The following is a 27,994-nucleotide window of genomic DNA, read 5'->3' as shown; positions in this document are numbered from 1 at the left end:
GTCTATTTTTATTATTCAAATAGACAAACTTGTTATTTAGTGATTTGTACAAATATCTTTGATAAGTTTTAATACTATTATTTCATATTGCAACATATTTTATAATTATAAAATAAAGGCATGTACAAATAGAATACTGTGTATTTGTTTAAGCTGGAGCTTTAAGCTAGGCACAAAATGAATAATACGATAGAATAAAATGAGTAATGAATAAAATGAGTAATGAATATAATATTAACAATATTGGAATCAAACAACAAGCACTTGTATCTTATTTGCGGTTCCTTCAAAAATAGCATCACAATGCCCAAAAGGAAAACAGACCTGTTTTCACTGGTTTAATTTGTCTTAAGTAGAATTTGAAACTTTGCATGGTGGGAGAAAAAGGTAAGGTTTGTGGTAGCACCATGTTTAAATCTCTTTTGTTCAACAACCACCGGTTCTTTTCTGAACCAACACAACTCAAAAGAGATTTACACATGGTGCTACAGCTAACCTCTGAGATTTGTGTAAGCTAGTCAAAAGACTTCCACCCCAAAACATAAAATTAAAGGCAAGAATATACTAATATAAATATTATTGTTATTGACTTATACATGTAAACTTTTAAGTAATAAAGACTTGAGTATAGAAAAGAACCTTCTTACTTTGAGTCGTACATCAACTGCATAGTCTTTAAATCATTTGGCTCAGATAAAAAATTTGTTTTTTAATAACAGTGGACACTATTGGTAGTTGTTAAAGACCAGCCGTCGATTTCACAAAAAGTTAGGACTCGTCTTATCTCGAGTTAGGACGAGTAACCCCTCTTAACTTAGGATTAATCTTACGGTCTGCATGCTACAGTGCAGGGTTGGGACTCGTCCTAAGTCCTAAGATTAATCTTAAGTTAGGAAGAGTTTTGTGAAATCGACGGCAGTCTTCTCAGTTGGTGTATCTCAACACATGCACAAAATAACAAATCTGTGAAAATTTGAGCTCAATTGGTTGTCGAAGTTGCGAGATAACTATGAAAGAAAAAAACACCCTTGTCACATGAAGATGTGTGCTTTCAGATGCTTAATTTCGAGACCTCTAAAAATCGAAGTTCTAAATCGGAGGTCTCGAAATCAAATTCGTGGAAAATTACTTCTTGCTCGAGAACTACGTCACTTCAGAGGGAGCCGTTTCTCACAATGTTTTATACTATCAACCTCTCCCCATTACTCGTTACCAAGTAAGGTTTTATGCTAACAATTATTTGAGTAATTACCAATAGTGTTCTGCCTTTAAATAATTGACATAACTTAGAATAGATTTATCTTTCTGAGAAGAAACCTAGACCATGGGCCATAATTCCTAGAATGATACTGCACTAAGGTCTGGTCCATACGTGTCTACTGTATGTAGCAACGCAACCTTCTCTACAAACCTAGACCATGGGACATACCTAGAATGATACTGCACTAAGGTCTGGTCCATACTTGTCTACTGTATGTAGCAACGCAACCTTCTCTACAAATCTTGTGTCCACATGATGCTCAGAATCTCTGCTTCGTGTGGTTGAGCCAACTTTAGGATCTGTTAAGAAAAAAATAAAAAGTAAATAAAAGTGACTGGAGGCAAAATTGTAACAACAAGTTTTCCAGCCCTGGTGCAATTATTTAAGGAACAGGGACGAGTTGGTCTATAAAAAGTGTTTGTAACCGTTTGTTATAAAATGCATATGGTTGGAAAGATGTTTTTATAAGTAGAGATCCACACAAATTTGCCTTGAATTTGCGTGGTTTTCCTTTTACTTTGCGAACTAACACGGTCGGCCATTTATGGGAGTCAAAAATTTGACTTCCATAAATGGCCGACCGTTTTAGTCGACAAGAAGAAAAACCGTGCAATTTCGAGGCAAATTTGTGTGGATCATTGTATTCTACTTTTAAAACATCTTTCTAACCATATATGATTTTATAACAAACGGTTTCAAACGCTTCTTATAGACCAACTCATCCAATCCAAGGCAACGTGTTCCTTTAATAGATGGACATTTGCATTGGGGATAAAGAATATTAAATGTGGTTTTACCCAAAATACACCCATGTGTGTTTAGTACTTTCCCGAGCTCTGTGAACAAATCACTGGCATACATGTATTACTTGGAACTGCCTTTAACTACGAGGCAGTCTCGGTGGTTTAGCCGGTAAGACACTGCTCTAGAATTGCAAAGGTCATGGGTTCGAATCCCACCCAAGTAATATCCCTGTGATGTTCACAGAGCTTGGTTAAGTACTGAGTGTACAAAGCTTACACACATCAGTGTGTACATACTATATGGGTAAAATAATAATAATAACAACAAATTCTTATATAGCGCATTTCACAGTAACCGTATCAATGCTCTTTACATTAGTGCCCTGGTCATAGGGCCAATAACATCCCTGTAATGTTTCTCAGCTCCCTTGGGAGTATACAGCCCTGAGCTGCCTGTAAGGTGCTTGTGGCTTTTTCATACACAATATCAACCTCTACCCTCGCAGGTACCCATTTATACCCCTGGGTGAAGAGAAGCAATTATAGTAAAGTATCTTGCTCAAGGACACAAGTGTCACGACCGGGATTCTAACCCACACTCCGGTGACTGCACCAATAGGTAATACGGCCAGTCCCAATGACCTTGTTATAAAGAGAGTTGACTGTATAGACGATGTGACCTCTGACGTCACACGAAAACCATGACATGATTCGCGCGCATACCACCGGGCAAAACCTTTGTGTTTTGGCAGCCAGCTAGAAAGTGTACGCAATCTTACTGTGACTGCGCAACTCAGTGCCCGGCGAACCATGACGTATAGAGTGTTTTGTCAACAGAGGGGGTTTGAGTGTAAACATAGGTCACATCGTCTATATGTTAATAAACAAATCTTAGCTACTAAATGTAACATTTGGTAGCTGATACCTACCTCTGTTTTCTAGAAGCCTCAGCAGTGTTGACAGCGGGGGAAATGTAGACGCAACGCCTGGTTGTGGATCAAGGCTCCCTAAATTGTGAAAAAGAAGAACAAATCTTAATTAACACATTTAAAAGTCTTTAGACCATGTGACTTGTGACATCACATATTTGCAAAAGAGCTTTTCGGCCTAGACTGCAGGCACAATTTATACATTGCTTAAAGGCATAAAAAATTACTTTGTATAGATCAATGAAGAACTCTTGATAATATAAAACACTGTGAGAAACAACTCCATCAAATATCATACCAAGTGAGAAAACTGGTCTTAGACAATTACCAAACGTGTCCAGTGCCATAGATGAAAGAAAACATCAACATGGCACCAATGCTGGTTACTACTAGGACATGTGGTCTATAAAAACTATTTTGTATCACACATTACAGAAAATACTTATACAAATAAAGAAGAGGCAGCAGACAAATGCATCTCTTAATACGATTGTTGCAGTTACAAATGTAGTTACCTGAGTTATTAGAGATTTGCGAGCCACTTCGAAAGGGACGATTCCTGTAATCAGTTGTTTTGGATCCATCTTTGTATTAAAACAGAAATATTAAAATTAATGCTACTTGTGTTAAGGTCAATATTCTACACCATTTGCACCATCTTTTTACTGTATATAATTGATTGTATTGTATTGAATTCTGAAACTGAAACAGGGAATAAGGTTGATATTTTATTTTTTCACAGGACTCGGGAAAGTACTGAGTATACAGTGCTTACACACATCGGTGTAAGGGTAAAATCAAAAATTAATATTCTTTATCCCCGATGCAAACTTAACATCTTATTATAAGGTTGATATTACTATCTACCCTCTTTTAAGCAGCCAGTCTCTGGATTTGGAAAAAGACAGGAGTGTGGGTTACATGTAGGTTTCAGCCCCTAACATGACCCAATTCCATGGCTCTGCTTACCGCCGAGTTCTGCGCTTACGATCACTATTCTCCGCTTACCTGCAAGCGCCAAATTTCTGCCCTAGCCTTTTTAGCTGAGAATACCTAGTTACATGGAGTACGTACACGCACAAGCCAAAATTCCCGGCTAACCTGTGAAATATGCTTGACGTAAGTACAGAATTCCAGTTAGCGCCGATTCTTTGCTTACGGTAAGCAGAGCCATGAAATTGGGCCCGGATTGCGTGGGTTTCCCCTTTTCATCCTGGTTTTGCGTGACATGTGATGCTCGATGCGAGTATCAAATAAAAGGATGTAATTAACCGGGATTTTACACAATTCAGTCAATTTTCTATCGAACAAAGAACTTCAACCTGTTGAAAATATCGTCGCCCATCCACCAGTGTAATTGGTCCAACAATAGCCACCACTAAAGAATCTGTGTCGCGTTGGAATCAATAACTACCATTAAAGCAGTCACCGGGGATTTTTTATTAAATTGGACTCAACTCAAGCATGATGAGTGACACTTTATATCAAGGTCGTATGAACTGACATTTTGTTCCAGCGTTTAATAATGAAACATGCACTTGTCAGGGTTTCTGCACACTTTTTAAATTTTACTTCTTAAAAGAAGTAACTTTTTAGACTTTTAAGAATCTTTTAATGGTTCTTCAGGCCTTAAAGCCATTGGACCCTTTCGGTAAACAGTATTGTCCAAGGCCCACACTTCGTGTATCACAACTTCTATATCAAATAACAAACCTGTGAAAAATTGGGCTTAATCAGTCATCGGAGTCGGGAGAAAATAACGGGAAAACCCACCCTTGTATCCGCGCGTTTCGCCATGTCATGACACGTGTTTAAAATAAATCCATAATTCTCGTTAACAAGAATTGATATTGTTTTACTGTTTTCTCAAAAAGTAAAGCATTTCATGGAATAATATTTCAAGAGAAGTATTTCACCACTACCTTCTGTAAACCCTGTAAGTTATTTGTAAATCTGTGAACTTTTTTTCTGTACCGAAAGGGTCCAATGGCTTTAAGTTAGTTCAATTACAGACTTTTAAATACTCAAACGATCCGCAGAAACCCTGTTTTTTAAAACTACCGTATGCAAGTTAGCTCACAATTTTTAGGAGGCTTATAATTTTATATCACCAAAATGAAGGGAAACAAAAGAAGTTGAAATCAGAGGTGAAACCCATGCCCTTAATTTGTTGCATAGAAAGGCATTATGCCGTCAGTTGAAGGACATGGTTACAACTAACTACAGGCATGCAAGGGTGCCTTTGGCAGTCGTTGACCTTGTCCTTTACACATGACCGTGGAGCACAGCCAGAGATTAAAAGTGATTGATTTTTTTCTACAGAGGGAGGAAATCAGCGTGCACTGGAGAAAAGCCTTGTGGGATAAGAGCGAAAGCAACGCACATAACTCCACTCATTGCCTTAGCAGGGAATCCAACCAGGGCCACATTGATAATAGCCGAGTGCTTTACACACTAGCCATCAGTGTTGAAGCGACAGTGAGGGTTCAGGGCGGGCCTACCCAAAACTTACAAATTTCACTCAGCACTCTGTCACAAAAATTATTTTAGTCTCAGTTTTAAGCATGTAAAAACGTATTAACCAGCTATTTTTTTTTCCATAACAGGTTAATATGTTTTTTAACTAGCTATGGTATTTTACCATAACTGGTTAATATGTTTTTACATGCTAAAATAATTTTCGTCTCACTGAGACGAAAATTATATTTGTGACTTACCGGGTATTTTGTTTACTCATTTCTTAAAAACTATGACACCTCAGCAAGTAATATTTTAAGATAAGCTTTCTAACATCATTATCTTTAAACTGAGTATGATAAGTTTAATGTAAATCTGTGGACATTATGTTTTGTTACAAAAAGTACCCAAATCTTTTAATTGTGCTGAGCAGAACAATGTTATACAGCAATATTTTCTGCCCTTGGCCCAATTTCATAAAGCCTTAGCAAAAAAACCCTGCTAAGCAGAGGAAAATCTTGCTAGCAAAAACAGGTTACCAGCCAACAGTCCATAAGGTTTACACTGTTGCGACTGGTGCCCCATTCATTTTGTGCTTAGAAGAGAAAATTTGTCAAGCAGAATTTTCTGCTAAACATCTTTATGAAATTGGTCCCTGTTTGTAAATCGGTAGGATTTCATTAACCTAGATTTTACACAACTTAATCAATTTTCTGTTAAAACGACATAAAGAGAACTTCGACCAGGTGGAAAGAAACCACACCTCCCCACCAATACGTAATGACTCCAACAATACCCACCACTCCAGAACCTGCGCCGCGGTGGAATCAATAACTACCAACAAAGCAGTCACAGGGGATTTTATTAAATTAGATGCAACTCAAGCATGATGAGTGACATTTCACTAAACGAGGATCTTATACAATCTCCGGCTAGGCAGAGGTATCTGTTTCCTTTTGTGTGTTCCTAGCGCTACTGCCAGGCAAGCTGGCACGGACTCAAATGGTGTACATATTAATACCCTGCTTACATCGATACTGTTCATTCGGGATTTGAGGCATTGCATGGTGAGGTATCACTGCATATTTGGGATGCAGTAACACTGCGTCTACTTGCCAGGTAGAGTTTATTCTTGAGAGAACTGTCTTGCTATACATTCTACTACCGCGGAGTACATTTGCGGATTTCCAGGAAACTTCTCAGTTCTGAAAAGAACTGTCCTGCTTTTTACTGTTCATCTTGACTTTATACACTTTAAAAACGTGGAGCTATTTTGTAACATCACCAGCACTTCATACAGATTTGATCGAGTTGTCATTGATTGCGTTAAAGTTCAAGATGGCCCAATTATGTTTCTTCTCCTCAGTAGTTCTAGCATTAATTGCTTTTACCGTAGTGACTGCGCCAACTTTCTGTAATCGTCAAACCAAGATGAAGAAGTTTCACTCAGTAGAAAACATGAAGTTAAAAGCTTCATATCGACAGGTTGATACAAGCTCACACGTCCTCTGTGTGAGTTACTGTCATGCTGATCCTCAGTGTCACTCAGTCAATTACAACATTGCCAATCATCTGTGCGAGTTAATCAACGCGACCAGGGCTCAGTATCCTGATGAGTTTGTCACCGACTCCAATACCTGGTACTTTGACGCTGAGATGGACATGCCTCTAACTAAGCCTAGCACCACTGCGCCTCAAAAAACCACGGCCACGATTGGTACGACAACTAAGCCTACCACTACTGCGCCACAAATAACCACGACTGAGAAACCTCACACCACATTGCCTCCAATCACTCAGACACCAACGCCTTGGTTGAAGACAACAAAACTGCGGGAGATACCGTGTACAAGTGAAGGTTGTAATGAATCCTAGATCTCCAAAAGTGATTACCTGTAGTCAGGTAGTCTACATGTAACTTTGAAACTCACAGTGGCAGAGATTTAAAGACACAGGAATTAAGCCTTCAACGCTGGGCATTTTTGAAGCTTCATGAAGTACAGAACTAGTAAGGATATGGCTGCTTGTTTGATTATTGCAAGAAAGAGTTTTTAAATTGAATGGGATTGCAAGGAGATTCAAGTAAAAATTATAACAACAACTGCAAGTAAATTTCAACTTAATTAATAATAGTATACAATTTGGGAGGCTAATCAAATCACCCTTTCTCTTAGCTGAGAAGCTGAATTCAGACGGACATGGCTACCACAACGAGCTACAGGCATGCAAGGGTGCCTTCAGCAGCCACAAACATTGACCCATATATGACCATGGAGCACAGCCAGAGATTGGAAGTATTTGACCTTTCTGGAAGGAGGAAAACTGGAGTGCATGGAATAGAAGAGAACCAACACACAACTCTACTTACATATGGCCTTAGACGGATTTGAACCAGGGCCACCTAGTGGTGAGAAGGGAGTGCTTTACACACTGCTAGCCATCAATACCACACAAAGCCAATCGCCAACTAATGAGATCATTATGTACAAGTAAAGTACTTGAAAACTGTGTATATGACTCTCAACAATATACCAAATATATTTTAAAGTAGAATGCGAGTATTTAAAATGTTGGCACAGAAATTACCGTAGCAGTGTAACCACAATGGTACCCAAGTAAAGTAGAATAATGTAGATTATAAACATGTTGAATGTCCACAAAGTACACAAGATTCTGCTTATTGATTGGTTAAGAGCGCATCACATGGTATGTGTTATTTTCACTATAAAGCTGCACGGCAATCGATCAATGTACTACACGCATAGTAATCAATGTATATACGCATAATGTAGCAATCAATGAACTATATATGCATAGCAAATCATTCTTGAAAAAAATATATAAAAAAACGGATATCTGATTTAGTTGCTCAGTAGAGTGAGATGTCACAAAACGAATCACTATGGTAATACTGATTATTGAGATGAATTTTATTGCTTTAAAAATCGGTACCTGGTCTTTTGTAGTTAAAGCCATTGGACCCTTTCGGTAAACAGTATTGTCCAAACCCCACACTTCGTGTTTCACAACTTCTATATCAAATAACAAACCTGTGAAAGTTAGGCTCAATCGGTCATCGGAGTCGGGAAAAAATAACGAGAAAACCCACCCTTGTATCCGCGCATTTTGCCTTGACATGACATGTGTTTAAAATAAATCTGTAATTCTCGTTATCAAGAATTGATATTGTTTTACTGTTTTCTCAAAAAGTAAAGCATTTCATGGAATAATATTTCAAGAAAAATCTTTCACCACTACCTTCTGTAAACCCTGTAAGTTATTTGTAAATCTGTGAACTTTTTTTCCTGTACCGAAAGGGTCCAATGGCTGTGGACACATTGGTAGTTAATGAATAAACATGTTAGCCTAAAAAGCTACTTTGTATCAAGCAATGGACATGAGCTGTTGAACGCTAGTATAAAACATTGTGAGAAACGGCTCCCTCTGAAGTAACGTAGTTTTCAAGAAAGAAGTAATTTCTTACGAAAATATTTGAATCTGAAAAAGGCTTCAGGCCGAGAGCTTTTCTCAGGCATCTGAAAGCACACAAATTTTTGCAACAAGGGTGTTTCTTCTTTGATTATTTTCTTGCAACTTCGATGACCAATTGAGCCCAAATTTTCACAGGTTTGTTATTTTGTGCTTATGCTGGGATACACCAAGTGAGAATACTCGTCTTTTACAATAACAAAAGGTGTCCAGTGCCTTTAATTTCACTCATGATGCACAATCATTGACCTGAAAATAATATTGGTCTGTCTTAGATTCTAACCTTAATTAAAATCAACCGTAATTAAAAGCCCCGGATTCTTCTTACTGACCTGGGTCCAGTTTCATAATTAAAGCGGTTTAGCATAAAATACTGCTTGACAAATTTCTTTGCTAAGCAACAATGTATTAAAAACTTAAGTGTAATTTTGGCTGGTAACCCGTTTCTGTTAAGCAATTATTTCTTTTTGCTAAGCAAGTTTTTTGTGCTGACAGGCTTTATAAACTTGAGCCTTGGGTCCAATTTCATGAAGCTGTTAAGCAGAAAAATTTGCTTAGAAAATTTCATGGCTGAGCAAGAAATGGGAGGGGTACCAGTTGCAGCAATGGAAGACGATGGTATTTTGGCTACAAAGCTAGTTTTTCCAAAGATTTTTTGGGTATTATTATTATTTATTTGGCAATTTCACATATAGATACAAAATTACATTAATTTGTCTGTTCTTAGCAAGTTTTGTTTGTGCTTAACATGACATTGGGCTCTGGAAGCAAATCAAAGGCAATTATTAAAGGTATTTTACATTAATGGTTCTTTTGAAGAATAAATTAATTTCAATACTTAATTTTCAATAAGTCCACCCGTGACCACTCCCATTTGTCTTTCATATAGACAACAAATTTCTAAATTTTGCAATGAAAGCGTATCAAATCAAAAAGCATCTTACACAAAGTGTTAGACAAAGAGACTCGTAACTTCCCTTGTGATGTTTCTATAAATTAGAAAATGATTACACCACAAAACTGAATTTGACCCTCTTGAAAATAACTCTCTACACAACAAATTGTTTTTGTGTTATAAGAACCCAGTGTGCGAACAAGGTCTTAACATTAAAAAATTTAGAAGGGAACAGATTGTAACTATAGGAATGATTAAATGGGAAATCCAAATCAATAATATCAAGGCCTGGAACCTGTTGTCATAGCAACGCATTATTTCTTTATTTGTTTGATCTTTTCATCAAGGGAACTCGGTAAACTCTGACAAGGGGATATAAACACCAAGGTGGCAACAGGCAATCTCTCTCATACAACATTGGTTTAAAGCAACACGTTGCCTTGGGTCTGTCGAGTTGGTCTTTGAAAATCGTTCTGTAACCGTTTGTTGTAAAATGTATATGGTTAGAAAGATATTGTAAAAGTAGAATACAATGATCTACACAAATATGTCTCGAAATTGCACGGTTTTCTTTTTACCCTGTCGACTAACACAGTCGGCCATTTATGGGAGTCAAAATTTGGCTGACCGTGATAATGTAGTTCGCGACGTAAAAGGAAAACCGTGCAATTTCGAGTGATAACTGTCAAACGGTTTCAAACGCTTTTAATAGACCGTTTTAGTAGGTCGTGGGTTCGAATCCCACCTAAGAAATATGCCTGTGATTTTTTTTTACTGAGCTCAGGAAAGTACTGAGTACATAGTGCTCATTTGGGTCAAATCCCGATCAAGTTAATATTTCTCGGACATGTCATTTGTAACTATAGGCAATGCTTTTTGTAAAAGAAACGCATATACAGCGAATTATTAAAGCCATTATACACTTTCGGAACAGAAAAAAAAAAAAAAGTTCACAGATTTACAAATTACTTACAGGGTTTACAGAAGGTAATGGTGAAAGACTTCTATTGAAATATTATTCCATGAAATGCTTTACTTCATGAGAAAACATTAAAACAATTACCAATTCTCGATAACAACAATTACGGATTTATTTTAAACACATGTCATGACACGGTGAAACGTGCGGAAACAAGGTATGGGTTTTCCCGTTATTTTCTCCTGACTCCGATAACCAATTGAGCCTAAATTTTCACAGGTTTGTTATTTTATATATACGTTGTGATACATGTAGTATGGCTTTTGGACAATACTGTTTACCGAAAGTGTCCAATGGCTTTAAAAGGCTTTTAAAATTGCTAGGTTTCATCCCTAACCCCCCCTCCCCCACCCCTCCCACAAACATTATTGATTCATGACAACAGGAGTCCAGCCTTGTCGGCTTCGATTTCACATTAGGAAAGGTCAATCATTACATCTCATGGCACAAATTAATAATGTAATATTCTTGTAATAAAAAGGGCATTTTAAATGGAATAAAAGAGTGGCGACTTGGTATTGACTGTTCGTTTAAAACCTTGCAAGGTCGAGGTCCTTCATCATTGTCGCATGACCACGACCATGCAAGGTTTAATACAAACGATCAAGACAGAGTCACAACTCTTTTATTCCTTTCACAAAAGTGATTGAAAATCTGTTAAAAAAATTCTGTGCATTTTCAGTTCTTGTCCAGGGGCCAATTTCCTAGAGCTGCTTAAGCAAAAATTTTTGCTTAAGCACGAAAATAGCTTGCTTATATTACACATGTTACTGGTCAAAATTTCCTGCCATATACATTGCTTAAGACTAGTATTAAGCTGTTGTTTACTTAGCATTACATTTGAGTGGAGTCTTGACCGGTAATCTGATTTTACTAAGCAATGAATTTTTTGCTTAAGCAAAACTTTTTACTTTTGAAGCAGCTCTATGAAATTGGGCCCTGATCTCTCGAAGTGTCAAAACGCACACGATGTTCAACCGCTGTACATTGATTATCGGTATACTAATAATATCGACCCAGATCAACTGCCAACAGGGGCAGGTTGCCATCAACTCCTGGGGCTGAAACAGGGTTACCTCTTACAACAATCCTTCATTGTCTTCTCTCCATTGGGGTCTTGGCTAGCATAGTGATTCTATCTTAGATAGCAACTGCCAACAGGGGCATGTTGCTATCTACTCCTGGGGCTGAAACAGGGTTACCTCTTACAACAATCCTTCAATGTCTTCTCTCCATTGGGGTCTTGGCTAATATAGTGATTCTATCTTAGATAGCAACTGCCAACAGGGGCATGTTGCTATCTACTCCTGGGGCTGAAACAGGGTTACCTCTTACAACAATCCTTCATTGTCTTCTCTCCATTGGGGTCTTGGCTAATATAGTGATTCTATCTTAGATAGCAACTGCCAACAGGGGCATGTTGCTATCAACTCCTGGGGCTGAAACAGGGTTACCCCTTACAACAATCCTTCATTGTTTTCTCTCCATTGGGGTATTGGCTAGTATAGTGATTCTATCTTAGAACCACTGGCTTCACAATCAGAAAAAAATATCCCAGGCATAATATTTGGTCCTTAGGATAAAGTAGGAGTACCAATTATTTAGCACCTTATAAGGTGCTACGGCGCATACAGCAGCCACAGCCAGGAACACTGGGGCGTACCCCTTCTCTTTATGATAAGTGCACTGGATTATTTTACATGCATTAAACAACACATAAATTTAGGACTATTTTTTTTAATCAAAACTTTTGTAATTTTTCAGAGGCCGAAAATGTTTGTAATAAGTAGAAAAAAAAAATATTCGAATAAATGAAATGAAATAAATGCTTAAAAAAATATCGAATAAATGAAATGAAATAAATGCTTAAAGATCCTACCTTCCTTGAGTGTATCAGCAACGTAGAGCTGAGCTAAATACTGCTTGCTGATTGGATGATTCCATCGCTGCAAAGCTTGCATAAATCCGCCCTGTGAACAGCGACAAAAACACATTTTCAAGAAAAATATAACAATTGGTAAATATCAAAACCTTTACTTTTTTATTTAACTTCAATTTTATGCAAGTCACCAGACACACAAGGCCTGAAGGCCACTTCAATGTGTAGGCTACAATTTGTTTGTTCCCAGGGGCCGTTGCCACCTACTCCTGTGGCTGGAACAGGGTTACCCCTTTTACAGTTCATATGGATGTAGGCTTGAGTATCATCAGCCTGAAGCCTGGCTGGTAGAGCAAAAAGCACCACCTCCCCAATTTTACGTAGCCAAGTGTCACGACCGGGATTCAAACCCACAATCTGCTGATCAAACACCAGACATTCAAGAGTAAATTAAAAACACATCTATTCTCAGAAGCGTCTTTTCCATAGCACTCTTCCAGCGCATTAAATTTTGTAAAATGCGCTTTATAAGTCTCGTAGACCAATCCTAAGTTAGGATGAGTTACTGGTCCTAACTTAGGACCAGTCCTATCTCTAAGCATTGCCTAGGACTAGTCCTAAGTTAGGACTACCTTCGTGAAATCCACCCCTGAGCTTGAATCTGGTACTATTAACCGCTCGGCAATGACACGCCCCAAATCAGTTTCTAGCCCCATTTGGGTCCAATCCACTTTGTGTCCTTGGGCCTAGCGCCTATAGACCTTTATCATGGTACAGTCATCTTGAATTTCTCCACTAACCCCTGGGTGGAGAGAAACAATTACAGTAAAGGGTCTTGCTCAGGGACACAAGTGTCATCACCAGGATTTGAACCCACACTCTGCCGAACAGAAACACCAGAGCTTGAGTTCGGTGTTCTTATCCGCTCAGCCACAACATCCCACAAAACCTACCTTCGGTAATCTTGAGACGATTTCAATCTTCATATTAACCATGTCTTGGTCATCGTCCGAGACCTCATGCATCAGGCGAGACACAAACTCCTCAGTCAGTCTTAGTACACCATAGTCTACATACTGAAGAAACATACTAGGATCTAGACAACGTAATCCTTGTATTGTGAAATACGTCTGGAAACCTGAAGAAAAAAAAAGTGAATGGAATTTCTTTTTTTAATAATAATAATAAATATTAACTAAATATTAACTAGTCATCAACATCATGTCGAGCGCCATCTAGAAGCTCGAGCCTGCCCAGTGATTTTTCTCCAGATGTTCCGGTCCAGCATGCAGGAGCGAAGTTCCTAAGCGCTGGTCAAGCCGGTGTCTCGTTTTAGTATGTCAACAAAGGAGAGACATCTTCTCCCACGCGATGCCTTGCCTTGGGTGGGCTCCCAGAGGATGGTTTGGCAAGCGGCAAGCTCCGAGTGGCGAACACAGTGCCCAGCGAGCTTAAGTCAGCGTTCACGGATCTTCTCTCTATTAACTAGTTCTTGTTATATAATGAGTAGGGTAGATGGCCTTGGCTTTCGATCCAAACGGCACCTTCTTCAGATTCCTAGTTCATGTTATATAGCGCATTTCACAATAACGTATCAATGCCCTGGTCATTGGGCCAATAACATCCCTTTAATCGTTCTCAGGTCCCTGGGGAAGGTACAGTACTGAATACGCAGGAAAGTTCTTTTCAAAACTGAGAAGTCTCCCAAATTCCGAAAATTTACTCTGAGGTAGTAGAATATAAAGCAGGACAAGTTGTCAAAAGAACACAATCTACCTGACAGAGTAGATACACACATGGTGTTACTGCAAACACATGGTGTTACCGCAAACACATGGTGTTACTGCAAACACATGGTGTTACCGCAAATACATGGTGTTACCGTAAACACATGGTGTTACCGCAAACACATGGTGTTACCGCAAACACATGGTGTTACCGCAAACACATGGTGTTACCGTAAACACATGGTGTTACCGCAAACACATGGTGTTACCGCAAACACATGGTGTTACCGCAAACACATGGTGTTACCGCAAACACATGGTGTTACAGCAAACACATGGTGTTCCCGCAAACTAAATATATACTAATATAAACATTAATGATTGATAAGAGTTGATATTTACCAGGAGGGACCGGGAAGCAGACGGACTGTACAGCCATGAAGAATCTCTCAATCAATCGGAAGAGTTGATAAGCTTGAGAAGACGGCTCTTTCCTTCAATAACAGATAATAATAATAATATTATAACGAACAGGATATTTATAAAGCATCTTTAACCAGAGGATGCAAAGGGCGTCGTGGCTGAGTGGATAAGAGCACCGAACTCAAGCTCTGGTGTTTCTGTTCAGCAGAGTGTAGGTTTGAATCGCGGTCGTGACACTTGTGTCCCTGAGCAAGACACCTAACTATAATTGCTTCTCTCCACCCAGGGGTAAATGGGTACCTGTGAGGGCAGAGATGGTTCTTGTGATTGATTTAGCCGAGTAGCGCATATTAATGTCGGGCAGGCTGTATACTCCCCAGGGAGCTGAGATGGTGTAAGAAATGATTTAAGGCCCAGCGACCAGGTTTTTTTGTTTTTGGGTCAACCCCAGAATACATGATACAGATATTTGCTGTACCCGCTGCTAAAACATAGGATTCAAACTGCCTCTAACCTGGGCAATCTCGGTAGTCTATTTGGTAAGAAATCTGCTCTAGAATAGCATAGGTTGTGGGTTTGAATCCCACGTGTAAGAAGTCTGTGATTTTTTTCACAGAACTCTGGAAAGTACTGAATATACATTGCTAACACATATCACTGTAAGGGTAAAATCAAAATTAACATTCCCAAAGTACATAACAACAAGAAGTAAAGATATTGTTTGTGTACGTACAGTGTGACGTTGCTGCGCGGTATAGTACGAGCGTCCTGGTAACCACAGGAGTGTAGCAACAGCAGTACCAGCTGCTTGGCTTGCTGTAGTTGGCATGTCACATACTCCTGAGCAATATTGACCAGTCTGTCACGGCTTACTGACTGGCTGGAGTATCTCTCGAGGTGGGCCAATAACTTCTCCGCAGTCTACAATAAAAACATTATTATATAAGTTATCAATATAAACCACAAGGGAAACTGACTGGGTAATGATTTTTGGGGTTGAACAAAGAAAAATTGACAAGAGTGGAATTCGAACCAACGACCTCCAGATTAACGTGCCTGTACACCTGTTTTTCTACTGCTGTGAAATAACTTTCAGAATTCCGAGACAAGTTCTGAAAAAAACCTTCCTTCTTATTAACTACTGTACCTACGAGAGGTTAGGAAATCGGACTGGACTACTTCTTTCACTTAGTGGATCGAGGAGACTTCTTGATTATTAACTTCAATGACGCAGATTGAGTTTTTAATTGGCCTCAATTAAACTAGCCTGTTCTGTCTATATTTGATTTGCGGTAACACCATGTGTGTATCTACTTGCCAGGTAGAGTTTGTTCTTTAGAGAACTGTCTTGCTATGTTCCACTACCGCGGAGTAGATTTATCGGATTGTTCGGGAGACTTCTCAGTTCTGAAAAGAACTTTTTAACTACTACCTGTTCTAATCATGGTCAATAATCAAGATAATACCTACCATTGCTAAGATAGTGTCTTGTGTATTGTCAGTCAGTGGTGTATCTTCCTCCATTAGAACCAAAGAGTTATCTTTCTCAGGCTGGATTGTGATGACTGCTTTCTTAGAGGGTGTGATGGCACGTCGGGCTGAGGCGGCAACCTTCTTCAGGAAGGACGTCCTATGGGTTTGATTCTGCCTTGCAAGATTACTCTGATGAAGAACAAGAAGGAGTGGCTTGCTGAGTAAGCCTTTTTGAGACAGGGCGGACACAATGCTACAACACAATTAGGTTTGGGTAAACTAGTGTGTAAACGCCCAAGAGCAAGTTCGAGTGCGCACATTTAGTCCACAAAGGGTCGACTACAGACTAGCAACGCACATGCGCAGTGACGTACTCACCCGAACGACTTGTTGGTAGTCTAGTCAACCTTCCACCTTTTCGCTAAAGTGTCACTGGTTCCCTTCTGCGCTTAATAACACATGTTAGGAACATGACGTTGGGACCAGTGAAGAAACCATGGGCTTGAGGCTGGTTCCAAATGGTCAACCACAGTAGTCAACCAATGGTCAACCAGCCTGGGTTTGAGTCAAAATGGTCAACCTTAAGTTAACCATTGTGCACACTCAAACTTGCTCCAATTGTAGTTTAAGAACCTAGTATTACCATTAAGTGTGGTTTGCTCATATGGATTATAAAGCATTCCTGTCAACTTGACACTCCTGGCGCAGGTTATGAGAAAATTATGTTTAACTACAGTACAGTCTTGGCATAAATGAAATAAAAGCAAACTGGAGTAATCCAAACAGTCTTTAGCGTTGACAAAAACAAAAGTTGTTGGTTGTGATATGAAGTTGGTGAGGGAGCTTTCCTGCCAAAGGCTAGGAGGTAGCGAGTTCCAATAGTGTTGCACTGAAACAGAAACGAGTCGGTGTCTCCAGGAACGTTGTGTCCGTGGAATGTGCAAAGCCTGATGTTGGTGAGGCGAACAGCTGTCTCGTACAGGTAGGTTAGTACGGAGGAATGAGTTTTGCATGAACATCTTACCTCATTAAGTGACTGTGCTCTCTGTTTGCGAATCTCTCTTTCAATGAAACTTGGATGGAATCGTTGAGGTGGTTTGGTAAAGAGGAATGGATCCGGTGGTGGACAAAAGCTTCGTATTCTCTGCTCTAATGTCTCCCACATGTTGGTTGAGCTTACCTCCATCGACAGACGACGTTCCATCCAATCTTTCTGTTCAAGGAATAGCATTATAGATTGGTAAGACACTAGTTGGTAAGACACTGCTCTAATAATAATAATAATAATAATAATAATAATAATAATAATAATAATAATAATAATAATAATAATAATAATAATAATAATAATAATAATAATAATAATAATAATAATAATAATAATAATAATAATCGTTTGGGGGGCTTAGCATTCTTACTCCAAGCTAAGAGCTAAGTTGCGAAGGACGCGGCTACAACGTATTCGAGAAGCAGGCATGCAAGGGCGCTTTTGGCTGCCACCCATCAACCCCTTATGACCCTGGAGCACAGCCAAGATCGAAAGTGTTTGATTTTTCCTGAGGGAGGAAAACCTGATGGTCTGGAAAACCCTCGTGGTACAGCAGAGAACCAACGCACAACTCAACTCACATATGGCCCTGGCCTGGAATTGAACCGGGGTCACCTTGGTGAGAGGCGAGCACAGTATCTGTAAACCATTCCAAGGAGCCGGTTGCTAGCAAGTCTCCATGGTTTGATTAAACGACAGATTGAAAAGATAAGTCTTGAGGTTGCATTGAATGTTGACAGATCAGGTGTGTCCCTCAACTTGTCTGGCAAGTCCAAATATACCAGTACCTTGTGAACGAAAACATTTGGTTTGATGTTATAACTGCAGTGTCTAAAGCTGGCCAATCTCTCACCATCTGATGTCTGTGGACAAATAAATAAAAAGTCGGTTTAACTTCACCGTTCTCAGGGTCAAGTGCTATAAAGTCAAGCTTATCTGTTTTAAAATCAGCAGAGCATTGGGTCAAGTAACAGTCTTGACACTGACGATGGTGGATGCGCATTTGTGCAGAGGTTAGGTATTAATATGTCTTTCAGCGTTAACCATGTTAACTGGTTAATGTTTATTAATGCTAAGTAATGTGCTTGGTTTTGGCTGGACCATGTTCAGCTTGTGTGCAGAAATAATCAGACTAAATATTGAACAGAAACAATCATACAAATAAAACTTTTGGTTGGTAAGTAATTTGCAACAGCTAATTCTACTTTCTCACAAATAATACTACTCTTGTTGTCATCTGTAATTGTCAGTCCTGCCTTCAACCCCCCCCCCCTCCTTTTTTTTTTTTTTTTGGCAGTGGGATGGGTGTCTTTTTTTTAACTATGGGGTGGGTATAAAGGGTCATTTTTTGTGGCAGGACGGCTTTGTAAAGGTGCTGGTCACCTGTTCCTCCTTGCCACTCACTGGCTTGATATTTTTAGCTTTTTTGCTTCTTTGTCTTTTATGTATCGATTTGTATATATGCCAGTGTAAAGTCTAATGAAACTAAAACTAGCCTTCGAGAAAGACTCTGCTAGGGTCGAAACGTCAGGACATTAACTATTTTTTGCATTTATACTCTCGGTTCATTTGGTTGGTAAGTTGTTTGCAGCAGCTAATTCTATTTTCTCAAAACTAAAACTAATGAAACTAAACTTACTACAGACATTAACAGCACATAGCAGACTTTTCTATTTTGATCATCTGCTGATGTGATTTCAATTCCTACCTCAGCCAGTTGCCCTCTTGATGTATCAGTATTAGTGAACTGTAACAGACGGAGTATATCTCGATCAAACTGCCTCCTAATGGCACTGAATGTTGCTCCCATTAGATGCTCTGCCAGTAACTCCGATAGATTCAGATTGGTGGAGTCTTCACACAGTACATTTATCACCTAAGATAGAACCAAATAAAAACACAGTAAAGGCTGAGTCACACTGCAGCGATAACGAAAACGATAACAATCACGAGGCAGAGAGAACGCATCCTATTGGTTGAATACGCGCAGAATACTTCCATGCTCATTCAACCAATGGATTGCGTTCTCTTTGCGTCGTTATCGTTATCGTTCTAGTTATCGCTGCAGTGGGATGGGGCCTTAAGCCTGTATTCGTGGCACGTCCGAGGCCGCAGTTCACCGTCAGCAGCAGTGCGTGGGTTTGAATCCCGGTCATGACACTCGTGCCCTTCAGCAAGACACTTGACCATACTTGCTTTGTAAAAAGTTGGGAATTCTGCTGTACCAGCCAGGCTCCTAGTGGATGATACCCATGCCTACATCCTTAAGGACTGTGAAGGGGTAACCCTGTTTCAGCCCCAGGAGTAGGTGGCTCCTAGTGGATGATACCCATGCCTACATCCTTACGGCCTGTGAAGGGGTAACCCTGTTTCCGCCCCAGTGACAGTTGATATGGGTCAACAGCCCAAATCAGTTAGATGTGTAGCCACCTGGCCTTGCTAGTTGGGCAAACAAAATTAAGTTTTTTTTTACAACCATGCTATAATTTACACCCTTGCTAAATAAGCCATTTGTGAGTTAGATTTGAATAATGTCTGTTGCAATGACTCGCTATAGTTACAATGCACCGCTTACATTTGAACTTCTCAGACTATCGAGAGAGTTGCTACGCCACATGATTAGAGGCAAGCTTTTGTATAGCAACCTCCAGATGAGCAAACCCTGGTACCATTGTGCCATACACATCCATTCAGAATTGTGTATGGGTGTTCACCGTCTCTTATGTAACCCCGAAAAGCTTGCCCCTTATCACGTGGCGTAGCAACTGTCTCAATGGTCTGAGGAATTCAAATATAAAGGGTGCATTATAACAAAGCGAGTCAGTGTACCAGACACTATTCAAACCTAACTCGCAAATGGCTTATTGCTTGCATATGAAAGGGGCTTAAACTACCTTCTGAATCAGCACAGAGTCTCTGAGGTGTAGGGTTACCAGGTGGATGAGCGCCAGTTTGTTGGAGTGACAGACGTCCTGGACCAACAGTTTAGGTATTGCTTCCTTGTTTATACTCACTCTAAACATTTTACCTGTCTCTGTATTGAAAATACAGTCACCTTCAAGAAAGAGACAAAAAATGAAAAAAAATCAAGATAATTACCCACAAGGTTAACTGACCCGGTAACTTTGGGTTGATCAAAGGAAAATTGACTGGAGCAGGATTAAGGAGCCAGAAGTCAAAGGTTTGAATCTGCTCTAGTACATTTGTATTTGTGCAACTAAAGATTTATTCAAGTTTATGAAGTCAGTTTCCCTTTTGGTTTATTACTCAATATTTAAAATTAAAAGTCGCATCCCCTTAAGGTGATCCCCTGGCTGGCACTTCCCAGGTTGGCACTTCCCAAGGAAGTGATCCCTGGCTACACGGCAGCCGTTAATGGCTTCTGACTGGCACCCCCGCACAAAGATTTTCTGTGCCTTGAACACCCAGCAGGGTGGATACGTGCGCACTACAAGTGTTATTATTATTATTATTTATTATTAGGGCTAGATATCTCCTTGGTAGAGCGCCGGCACATTAATCTAGGATGCAGGTTCAAATTACTCTGGTTTTTGGAGGCAGAAAGGCAATAAAATAAAGCTTCCCATAAAAAACTTACCACTAGAGCTGGCCGTTTTCACCCGGTTCAAATGTGTCAATGTTTGGCAGCCATGTTGGGTGTCACATAGTGATGCATCGTCATCTTCCATGACAGGACTAGTGGGTACCGACGCACCATGAAAGGCCACATGCAAACATGGTACAACTTCAGGACTAACATTCAGTAGGTGGAGCAGGTTACCAGGGGAGTATACTAAAATATAACTCTCTGAAGGTAGAAAAATTAAACCAGAAAGTTTATCGATCCTGTGTAAATAATACAAATTACAAAAAACTTCCTGATCATCTAAGGTTTGCAGTAATACACAGGCCTCGAAAGAACCTCCAGTACCCACAGCTGTTGACAGCAATTGCCGTGGTGCCCTGTGCTTTTGCTGTGGTGCCCTTTGCAAAATTCCAATACAATTTTTGACATTTTCCTCATAGAAGTGCCCCTTATCAGAGAAACTTGCTGTGCCCCTTCAAGAGCGTAGTTCAAAGCCAGAGTACGTAAAAAAAGCGCAAGCTGTGGTGGTTCTTATTGTTTTCTGCTAAGCACAATGAGCATGATGAGCAGGATACCACCCAAAAATTGTACATGAGACATGCTATTTTGGATGGTTACCCTATTCTGGTAAGCATTATATAAGTGTGCTAAGCTACTTGTTGTGCTTAAGTGTTAAGCAGCCCAATGAAATTGAGCCCAGTTCGCTTCAGAAGAGGGAATAACGCACAAACATCAGTTCAGACCCTAAGGACGCTAAAATAATTCGCAACTTGTGGTGGTTCTTAATAATTTTCCGCTAAGCAAAAATGAGCAGGAAACCAATGCACGTTTTGTGCTAAGCTCCTTTTTGTGCTTAAGCAGCTCTTTAAAATTGGGCCCAGTTCGCTTATCGAAGACAGAATAACATGCACAAATCTTGTGCAAGATTAAACTTACCCAAGGGCGTAAAATAGAGTTTCGTGGTCTCTGCCAATTCTCTTGGTATTTGAGGTACACTGCAATGTAAGACTGTCATGTGATGTAGAGTCAGAACAGAGTAATTCAGATCAACGGTGTCCAGTTTCTCAGCGGTTGGACTAGGGGTGGAAAGCTGCCGGTCTCCCCATCGAAAGGGTGTGAAGAGGGGGCTAGGAGGTGACTTTAAGGTACCCGGCGGGGTGGAGGACAGGGAGTCAAAGCTTAACGATGGATAGTTGAGACTTTCAAATGACGAACCAGGTGAGGACGCATCGGGTGAAAGATCGCGGTACCAGGTGCTTTGTGGGGATGGTGTCGATGAGAGATCTGAAACTGCTCTTCGTCGATTAACGTCAGAGACTAAGTCGGTTTCAAGATCTGGTAGAGTTGTTCGGCGATTCTTGTGCTTGTGACTGTCACTCTCGCTGATTGGGGAGAGATCGGGTGTGTGGGGTGTGGCTTTGTCTTGAGTGGAATGCTTTGTGGATTGTTGGAGTTTGGGTTTGGTTGGGTGTTGGTAGCAGACACAGAAAGAACCACCGGGTTGAACTATCACCTCCATATTGAAGGAACTCTCTGGAGAAAGTGGAATAAAAGATGAAGTTTAGGTATGCTGGTTGTAAGAGACAAGAAGCCTAGAAAGATTGCGACCAGAGAAAAGATTGGTCCTGGAAGGGAACGCCAGTGAGCAGTCAGACCAGTTGAATTCCTAATAAGAGTGGGCAGTTTATTCAATAGCCTTGGGGCAAAGACAGAAAAAGATGAGGAAAACATAATTCAGCTCGCCCTTCCATGGCGAAAAAGCCAAACTAGAAAACGAAATTTTGAGAAAGTCATGCACAGAGATAAGCTGTTTTGCCATATAATAATAACAAATAACAAATTCTTATATAGCGCATTGCACAATAACCGTATCAATGCGCTTTACATTAGTGCCCTGGTCATAGGGCCAATAACATCCCTGTAATGTTTCTCAGCTCCCTTGGGAGTATACAGCCCTGAGCTGCCTGTAAGGCGCTTGTGGCTTTTTCATACACAATATCAACCTCTACCCTCGCAGGTACCCATTTATACCCCTGGGTGAAGAAAAGCAATTATAGTAAAGTATCTTGCTCAAGGACACAAGTGTCACGACCGGGATTCGAACCCACACTCCGGTGACTTAGCACCAGAACTTGAATTTGATGCTCTTAACCACTCGGCCATGACACTCTATAACAGAATGAAAGTATAAAAAGAGACTGCTATAGGAAATATTATGTTCATACCTGACATTGTTCGGCTTGGTGCCACATGTGAATACTGCTCTCTGAAAACAACACAAAAATATAAAAAAGTGATACACATTATTAGCTCACAAATCCAAAGAAAACATGTGCTAAAAGGGTCTATGTACTTTTTCCTTACACAAACCACAATGTCCACAGATTTACATTAAGCTTACACAGTTACACAGAAGATTATGATAGTAGAAAGCTTCCCTTGAAAGTTTACTTACTGAGGTGCTGTAGTTTTTGAGAAATTAGTAAAACAAACAATGTTCGTCTCAGTTTTAGCATGTAAAAACGTATCAACCAGTTATGCTATGGTTATGGTATAATATCATAACTGGTTAATGGGATTTTACATGCTAAAATAATTGTCGTCTTCCCGAGACGAAAATTATTTTGTGACTTGTTTTACGTATTTCTCACAAACTACACAACCTCAGTTAGTAATATTTGAAGGGAAGCTTTCCACTATCATTATCTTCAAACCCTGTAAGTTTACTGTAAATCTGTGGACATTTTGAAAAAGTACCCGAATCCTTTGTCTAATGTGTACTTACTTTCCAACACTATACTTGATTGGGAACGGCAGGGTGAGTTCCAACTACACAGAAAAAGAAAACACAAGTACAGTAAAAATTAGAGTTTGGAATTTCAGCACTCTTGTACATAAAAATAAATACATATACATACAATTAACAGTCTTTCAATAGCAGAAATATTCAGAATTATCAGTGATGACAGCTGGGAACCACTTATGCAAAGTATCCTGTGGATATTTGTTGGCGTATTTGTGGAGGTGTGTTCCGAGTTGTGCGAGAGGACAAATGGCCTGTAAGAAACACTTACTATTTTTGTAAAGAGAGTTGTTTTACTATTGAACTCCAGACATCGCAAGATGGGGGCAGGTTTATCTTCCCCTTGACGAGATCTCATCAGAAGCACATATAACTGCTGATTACTGACGTCCCATTGAGCCCAGATGAACTTTCCTAATACCTGCTGAGTATCTGGTGGCGCACTCATCATCTACAAATCAGAAAAAAATGGTTTAACCCTTTAGCTCGCACACAATATTGGAACAGCGCCATACACTCCTTACTGCGCCGTAAAAATTCAATCAATTTCCCGCTGTATCCAGAAATCATTTGATAACTGTTGGTGTGATTATTTTCATGTGTTACAAGTTGAGTTAATTTTGTAGCGGATGAAATTATATTTTGAATGATTTTCACAGTTGTTTTGTTTGACTCACCAAATTCAAACTTTCAGGTTGGAAACATAAGAGAGATCAACAAAAATTTGAAAACATTGTTTGCGTATAGAGTAAAGGTATGTTTACGTGGATAAAAAAAAAAGATTTTATTTTTTAGGGCAAAAAACCCACATAATTCCATTTTAAAATGGAGGAATCACATCCCTGCTATTAGAACTAGAACATTTATTTTCATTATTTTATATTCAATAACTTTGCAGGATGAATACTCACCACTCCTTTGTTGCCCATTCTTGCAAGTGAGAGGCTGTAAAGCCCAATAGCTGCAACAAAAACAGAAACAAGAAAGTTTGTTTAAAAAGTTGTCGAGCAAAAATAAAACTTATGCCTGACTTGCATTATACAGGGATGTCAAAAAAGCCTGAGCTATGAGCGCAATGCATGAAACCTTGCGAGCGCGAAGCCTGCTTACACTAATTTTTATTTATCCTTGGTTTTAGAAGCCCTTCTCTGCAATCTGGGGTGTTTCATTGTTTTCTCTTACAAGTATCTTCTTTTTTCCGTTAATCCATAGGAATTAACTCTGTTTTTTAAAATTGTTATATATATATTTTTTTTAATATGCAAGTTCGCCCAAAACAAGGCTAAAAGCAACTCTAGGTAAAGGGCTACAAGAAAGAAAACATAGAAATGCAGAAACTCAGTGGAGCTGATGGTAGGAATTGATATTCCTCTTTAAAGATGGCAGATCATAGGATGAAGGGAAACATGCACCAGGGGTAGCTCTTTGTTCTACATCTCGGCACAGCCACAGTATAAGGATGAGAACAAGCAGAAAGCCTGGTCTCACGCTCAAACACCCTGACAGGAGGAACAAGGTTGGATAGACTGGTGGAACATTTACCATGGAAATATCTGTAAAACAGAGAGAGGCTGGCTACAGACCTTCGGTGAGAAAGGGGTTGTAGTGTTAAATAGAAAAGCCTAGATAAAAGAGTAAAAACAAGTCAAAGATAATAAACTTGGCATCAGAGGGTCGGTAACAAGTCACTTACATTCTTTATGAAGCAGAAACAAGAGGCGTGACTCGCGGCTCGCTGCGTCCCGGTCCTTCGGTTGACGACCCCAGAGGAACTGCACTCTGAGAAGATTCCGCCGCTCCACGTTGAGATCAAAGATCCGATTCTGAGGCTGAATCTCAGCCAAGAATGCTCTGTACACTAAAAGATATCAACAGGTACGTCTTAATATCTGGGCCCAATTTCATACAGCTGATTTGCTTAAACAAAAAAATCCTTGCTTAGTCAAGTCAGATTACTGGTCAAGACTCCACTCAAATGTTATGCTAAGTAAACAACAGCAAAATACCAGTTACAAGCAATGTATATGGCATGAAATTTTTGCTAGTAGTCCTGGTAGTATGTGTAAAATAAGCGAGCTATTTCGTGATAAGCAATTGTTTTGCTTCAGCAGCTCTATGAAATTGGCCCCTGGTTTAACTCAGGGGTATAAATGAGTACTGCGAAGTTAGAGGTTGATATTGTAGTTCAGAGACGTTAAGGAAGAAATTTCATGCTAAGCAAATTTTTGTTCTTACAGGCTTTATGAAATTGGGCCCAGAATGTTAATCCAGAGGTCTCAGTTTCAAGTCCCGCCTCAGTCAATTTCAGAATAAATTATCAGGATATACTTACAGCAAAAGGGCGACACCCTTGACTTCCCAAAGCTAGCCTGCGGTGATGATTCTGTCGTCGTTTCAGCATGAGTAGATAGCCCCTCTAGTGTCACATAAGCAATAATACTGCACTCTTGGTTCATGGTGCAGCTAATAATATTCAGCTTACTCTCATGAACAAATAACACCTAGAAAGAAAAGGGAACAAGAACAATTAGCAATGGAGTTTCACTTGTATAATATGAATTATAATACTGGATAAGTATTTGCGCTTTAGCACACCCCTAGGGGCGTATCAAAGCGTTTACTGTTTATTAGATCCACTGAAAAGTAGAGTTACTGAAGTTGGAACTCCGGCTTACCATATAGGTAAGTTTTTGCACAGATGTCAAAGTACAAACATAAATCTCTCTGCTCTAGGCTTGTAAACTGTGTAAATGATCGTATCAGTGTGAAATAATAACGAATTAAACCAATTGAAATTTCAATCTTTGTTCTAACAATAGGGCCAGAAATCTGGGTCTCAGCGTTGCAGTTGATTCAAAGCCTTTTCTGGTTTCTCTGGAGTAATAAGTCCTCAGACCGTGACCATGGCGTGGGACAATGTATGGAAACACCTGGACAATTAACAATATTTTTAAAGTCTTAGGCCATATCCGAATTGGCACCTACGGCTACGGCCGGATCGCCGCGTCATCATGCATTGACGTATAGGACGCCCTTAGCAACACCCCTGCCAACGGTCGTAGCCACAGCCGTAGCCACCAATTCTGACACGGCCTTACTCACCGAGTTCTTCTGTTTGGCTGGATCATACAATCCAACATGAGTGACAGCTTCTCTGGAGAATGGTGAAACATCATCCCATACATACAAGACTTCATCAGAACGTTCTTGCCCAACGATGCGGACAGTCAGCTCTGGCTTTTCTACATGACAGGGAGAAAGAAATGAAAGTTTTGTCATCAATCAATCACCATAGATAGACCCGGGAACTGTTAACAAAGAGAGAACTAATAAAAATGTTGAAATCATGTTTCATGATTTAATGAAAAAAGACATCAAGTCTATCAAGATCAAGTCATTATCAAGTCTACTCACTACTAAGCCAAGGAAGGTCCTTTCTGGTAAAGTACAGAGTGCGTAAGAGTTTCAGCGACACAAATGCTATGAAATGTCCGCTTGAACTTTCTCTTGACTTTTTGGGGTTGAAAAAGAAATAACGGGATTTGAGCCTAGGGCCTCCAGATTTGTGTGCCAGCACTCTACTAAACAAGGCAATCGATACCTTACACAATGTTTGCTACCACTACGATACAACTCAGCAGTCATGAGATTCGTTTGGCTACCATAGCAGAACGAACATCATATCTTTCCACTACTGGTTTTCTTCTCCAACCTAAATCTATCAAACTTGAACTGACATTTATTCCTAATTCCTTATCTCCTTCAAAAATTGGTGAGTTGTTTCCATAATTAGTTTTTTTTTACGACAATACAATTTAGTTTCAGAATAAAGATAAGAAGTGACAACCTCATGACCAGAAAAAAAACAATCACCTGACTGACAGTGACACACACAACAATGACTGCTGATGATAGTGAAAAACTTTTTGGGTAAACTTTTTGACATGAATGACATTTCTTTTTTAGACGTTCGTAAATAATATGTACTCACTTTCATCACCTGCAGCTGATGTATTAATAGGAAGCTTGTCTCGAAGAGATTTTACGAAGCATAAAATATCTTTGTTTATGTCAAAACAGCAGGAAAAATTGCACAAACTTGCCATGACTTTTTACTTTTTTACTTTACAATCGCCTACTGCTAGATTGGACTTGCGCCCTCTGTTGACAATAAAGTGAACATGAACAAGCTATAATAAACTTGTACAAGTCGTTCATAAAGTAAAGTCATTGGCATGCGATCCATGATGAATAAACTTGTATAAGTCAAGGCGGCATTTACACATGTAAATAACGCAATCA

At 39.6% G+C, this 27,994-nt stretch overlaps 1 protein-coding gene across 1 annotated transcript; it reads right to left on the bottom strand.

The window, feature by feature from the left end:
• Positions 1-11: 11 nt before the first annotated feature.
• Positions 12-27,821, bottom strand: LOC139939022 (gamma-secretase-activating protein-like). The gene is made up of 22 exons (XM_071934733.1): positions 27,684-27,821; positions 26,795-26,934; positions 26,025-26,193; positions 25,386-25,550; positions 24,604-24,653; positions 23,964-24,143; positions 23,675-23,718; positions 23,115-23,155; positions 21,826-22,422; positions 20,902-21,111; positions 20,198-20,358; positions 19,012-19,179; positions 18,092-18,166; positions 17,280-17,468; positions 16,253-16,444; positions 15,516-15,703; positions 14,762-14,853; positions 13,586-13,770; positions 12,633-12,723; positions 3,449-3,517; positions 2,934-3,011; positions 12-1,560 (listed from the first exon to the last, which is right to left on the bottom strand). The coding sequence occupies exons 1-22, from the start codon at positions 27,796-27,798 to the stop codon at positions 1,430-1,432; spliced, it is 3,330 nt and encodes a 1,109-aa protein (XP_071790834.1). The 5' UTR covers positions 27,799-27,821; the 3' UTR covers positions 12-1,429.
• Between the last annotated feature and the right edge of the window lie 173 nt (positions 27,822-27,994).

This window comes from Asterias amurensis, chromosome 6 (genome assembly GCF_032118995.1).
Source record: "Asterias amurensis chromosome 6, ASM3211899v1".
Lineage (NCBI taxonomy): Eukaryota > Metazoa > Echinodermata > Asteroidea > Forcipulatida > Asteriidae > Asterias > Asterias amurensis.
This window is presented reverse-complemented; position numbering and strand designations above follow the sequence as displayed.

Bases quoted from the DNA above. Each gene is read 5' to 3' on its own strand.
- LOC139939022 (XM_071934733.1), bottom strand. From the start codon at position 27,798: ATGGCAAGTTTGTGCAATTTTTCCTGCTGTTTTGACATAAACAAAGAT. The intron at 14,854-15,515 runs GTACGTACACAA...CTGTTATTGAAG, and splicing joins CCGCGCAGCAACGTCACACT to GAAAGAGCCGTCTTCTCAAG. The intron at 13,771-14,761 runs GTAAATATCAAC...TTTTTTCTTCAG, and splicing joins CTGCTTCCCGGTCCCTCCTG to GTTTCCAGACGTATTTCACA.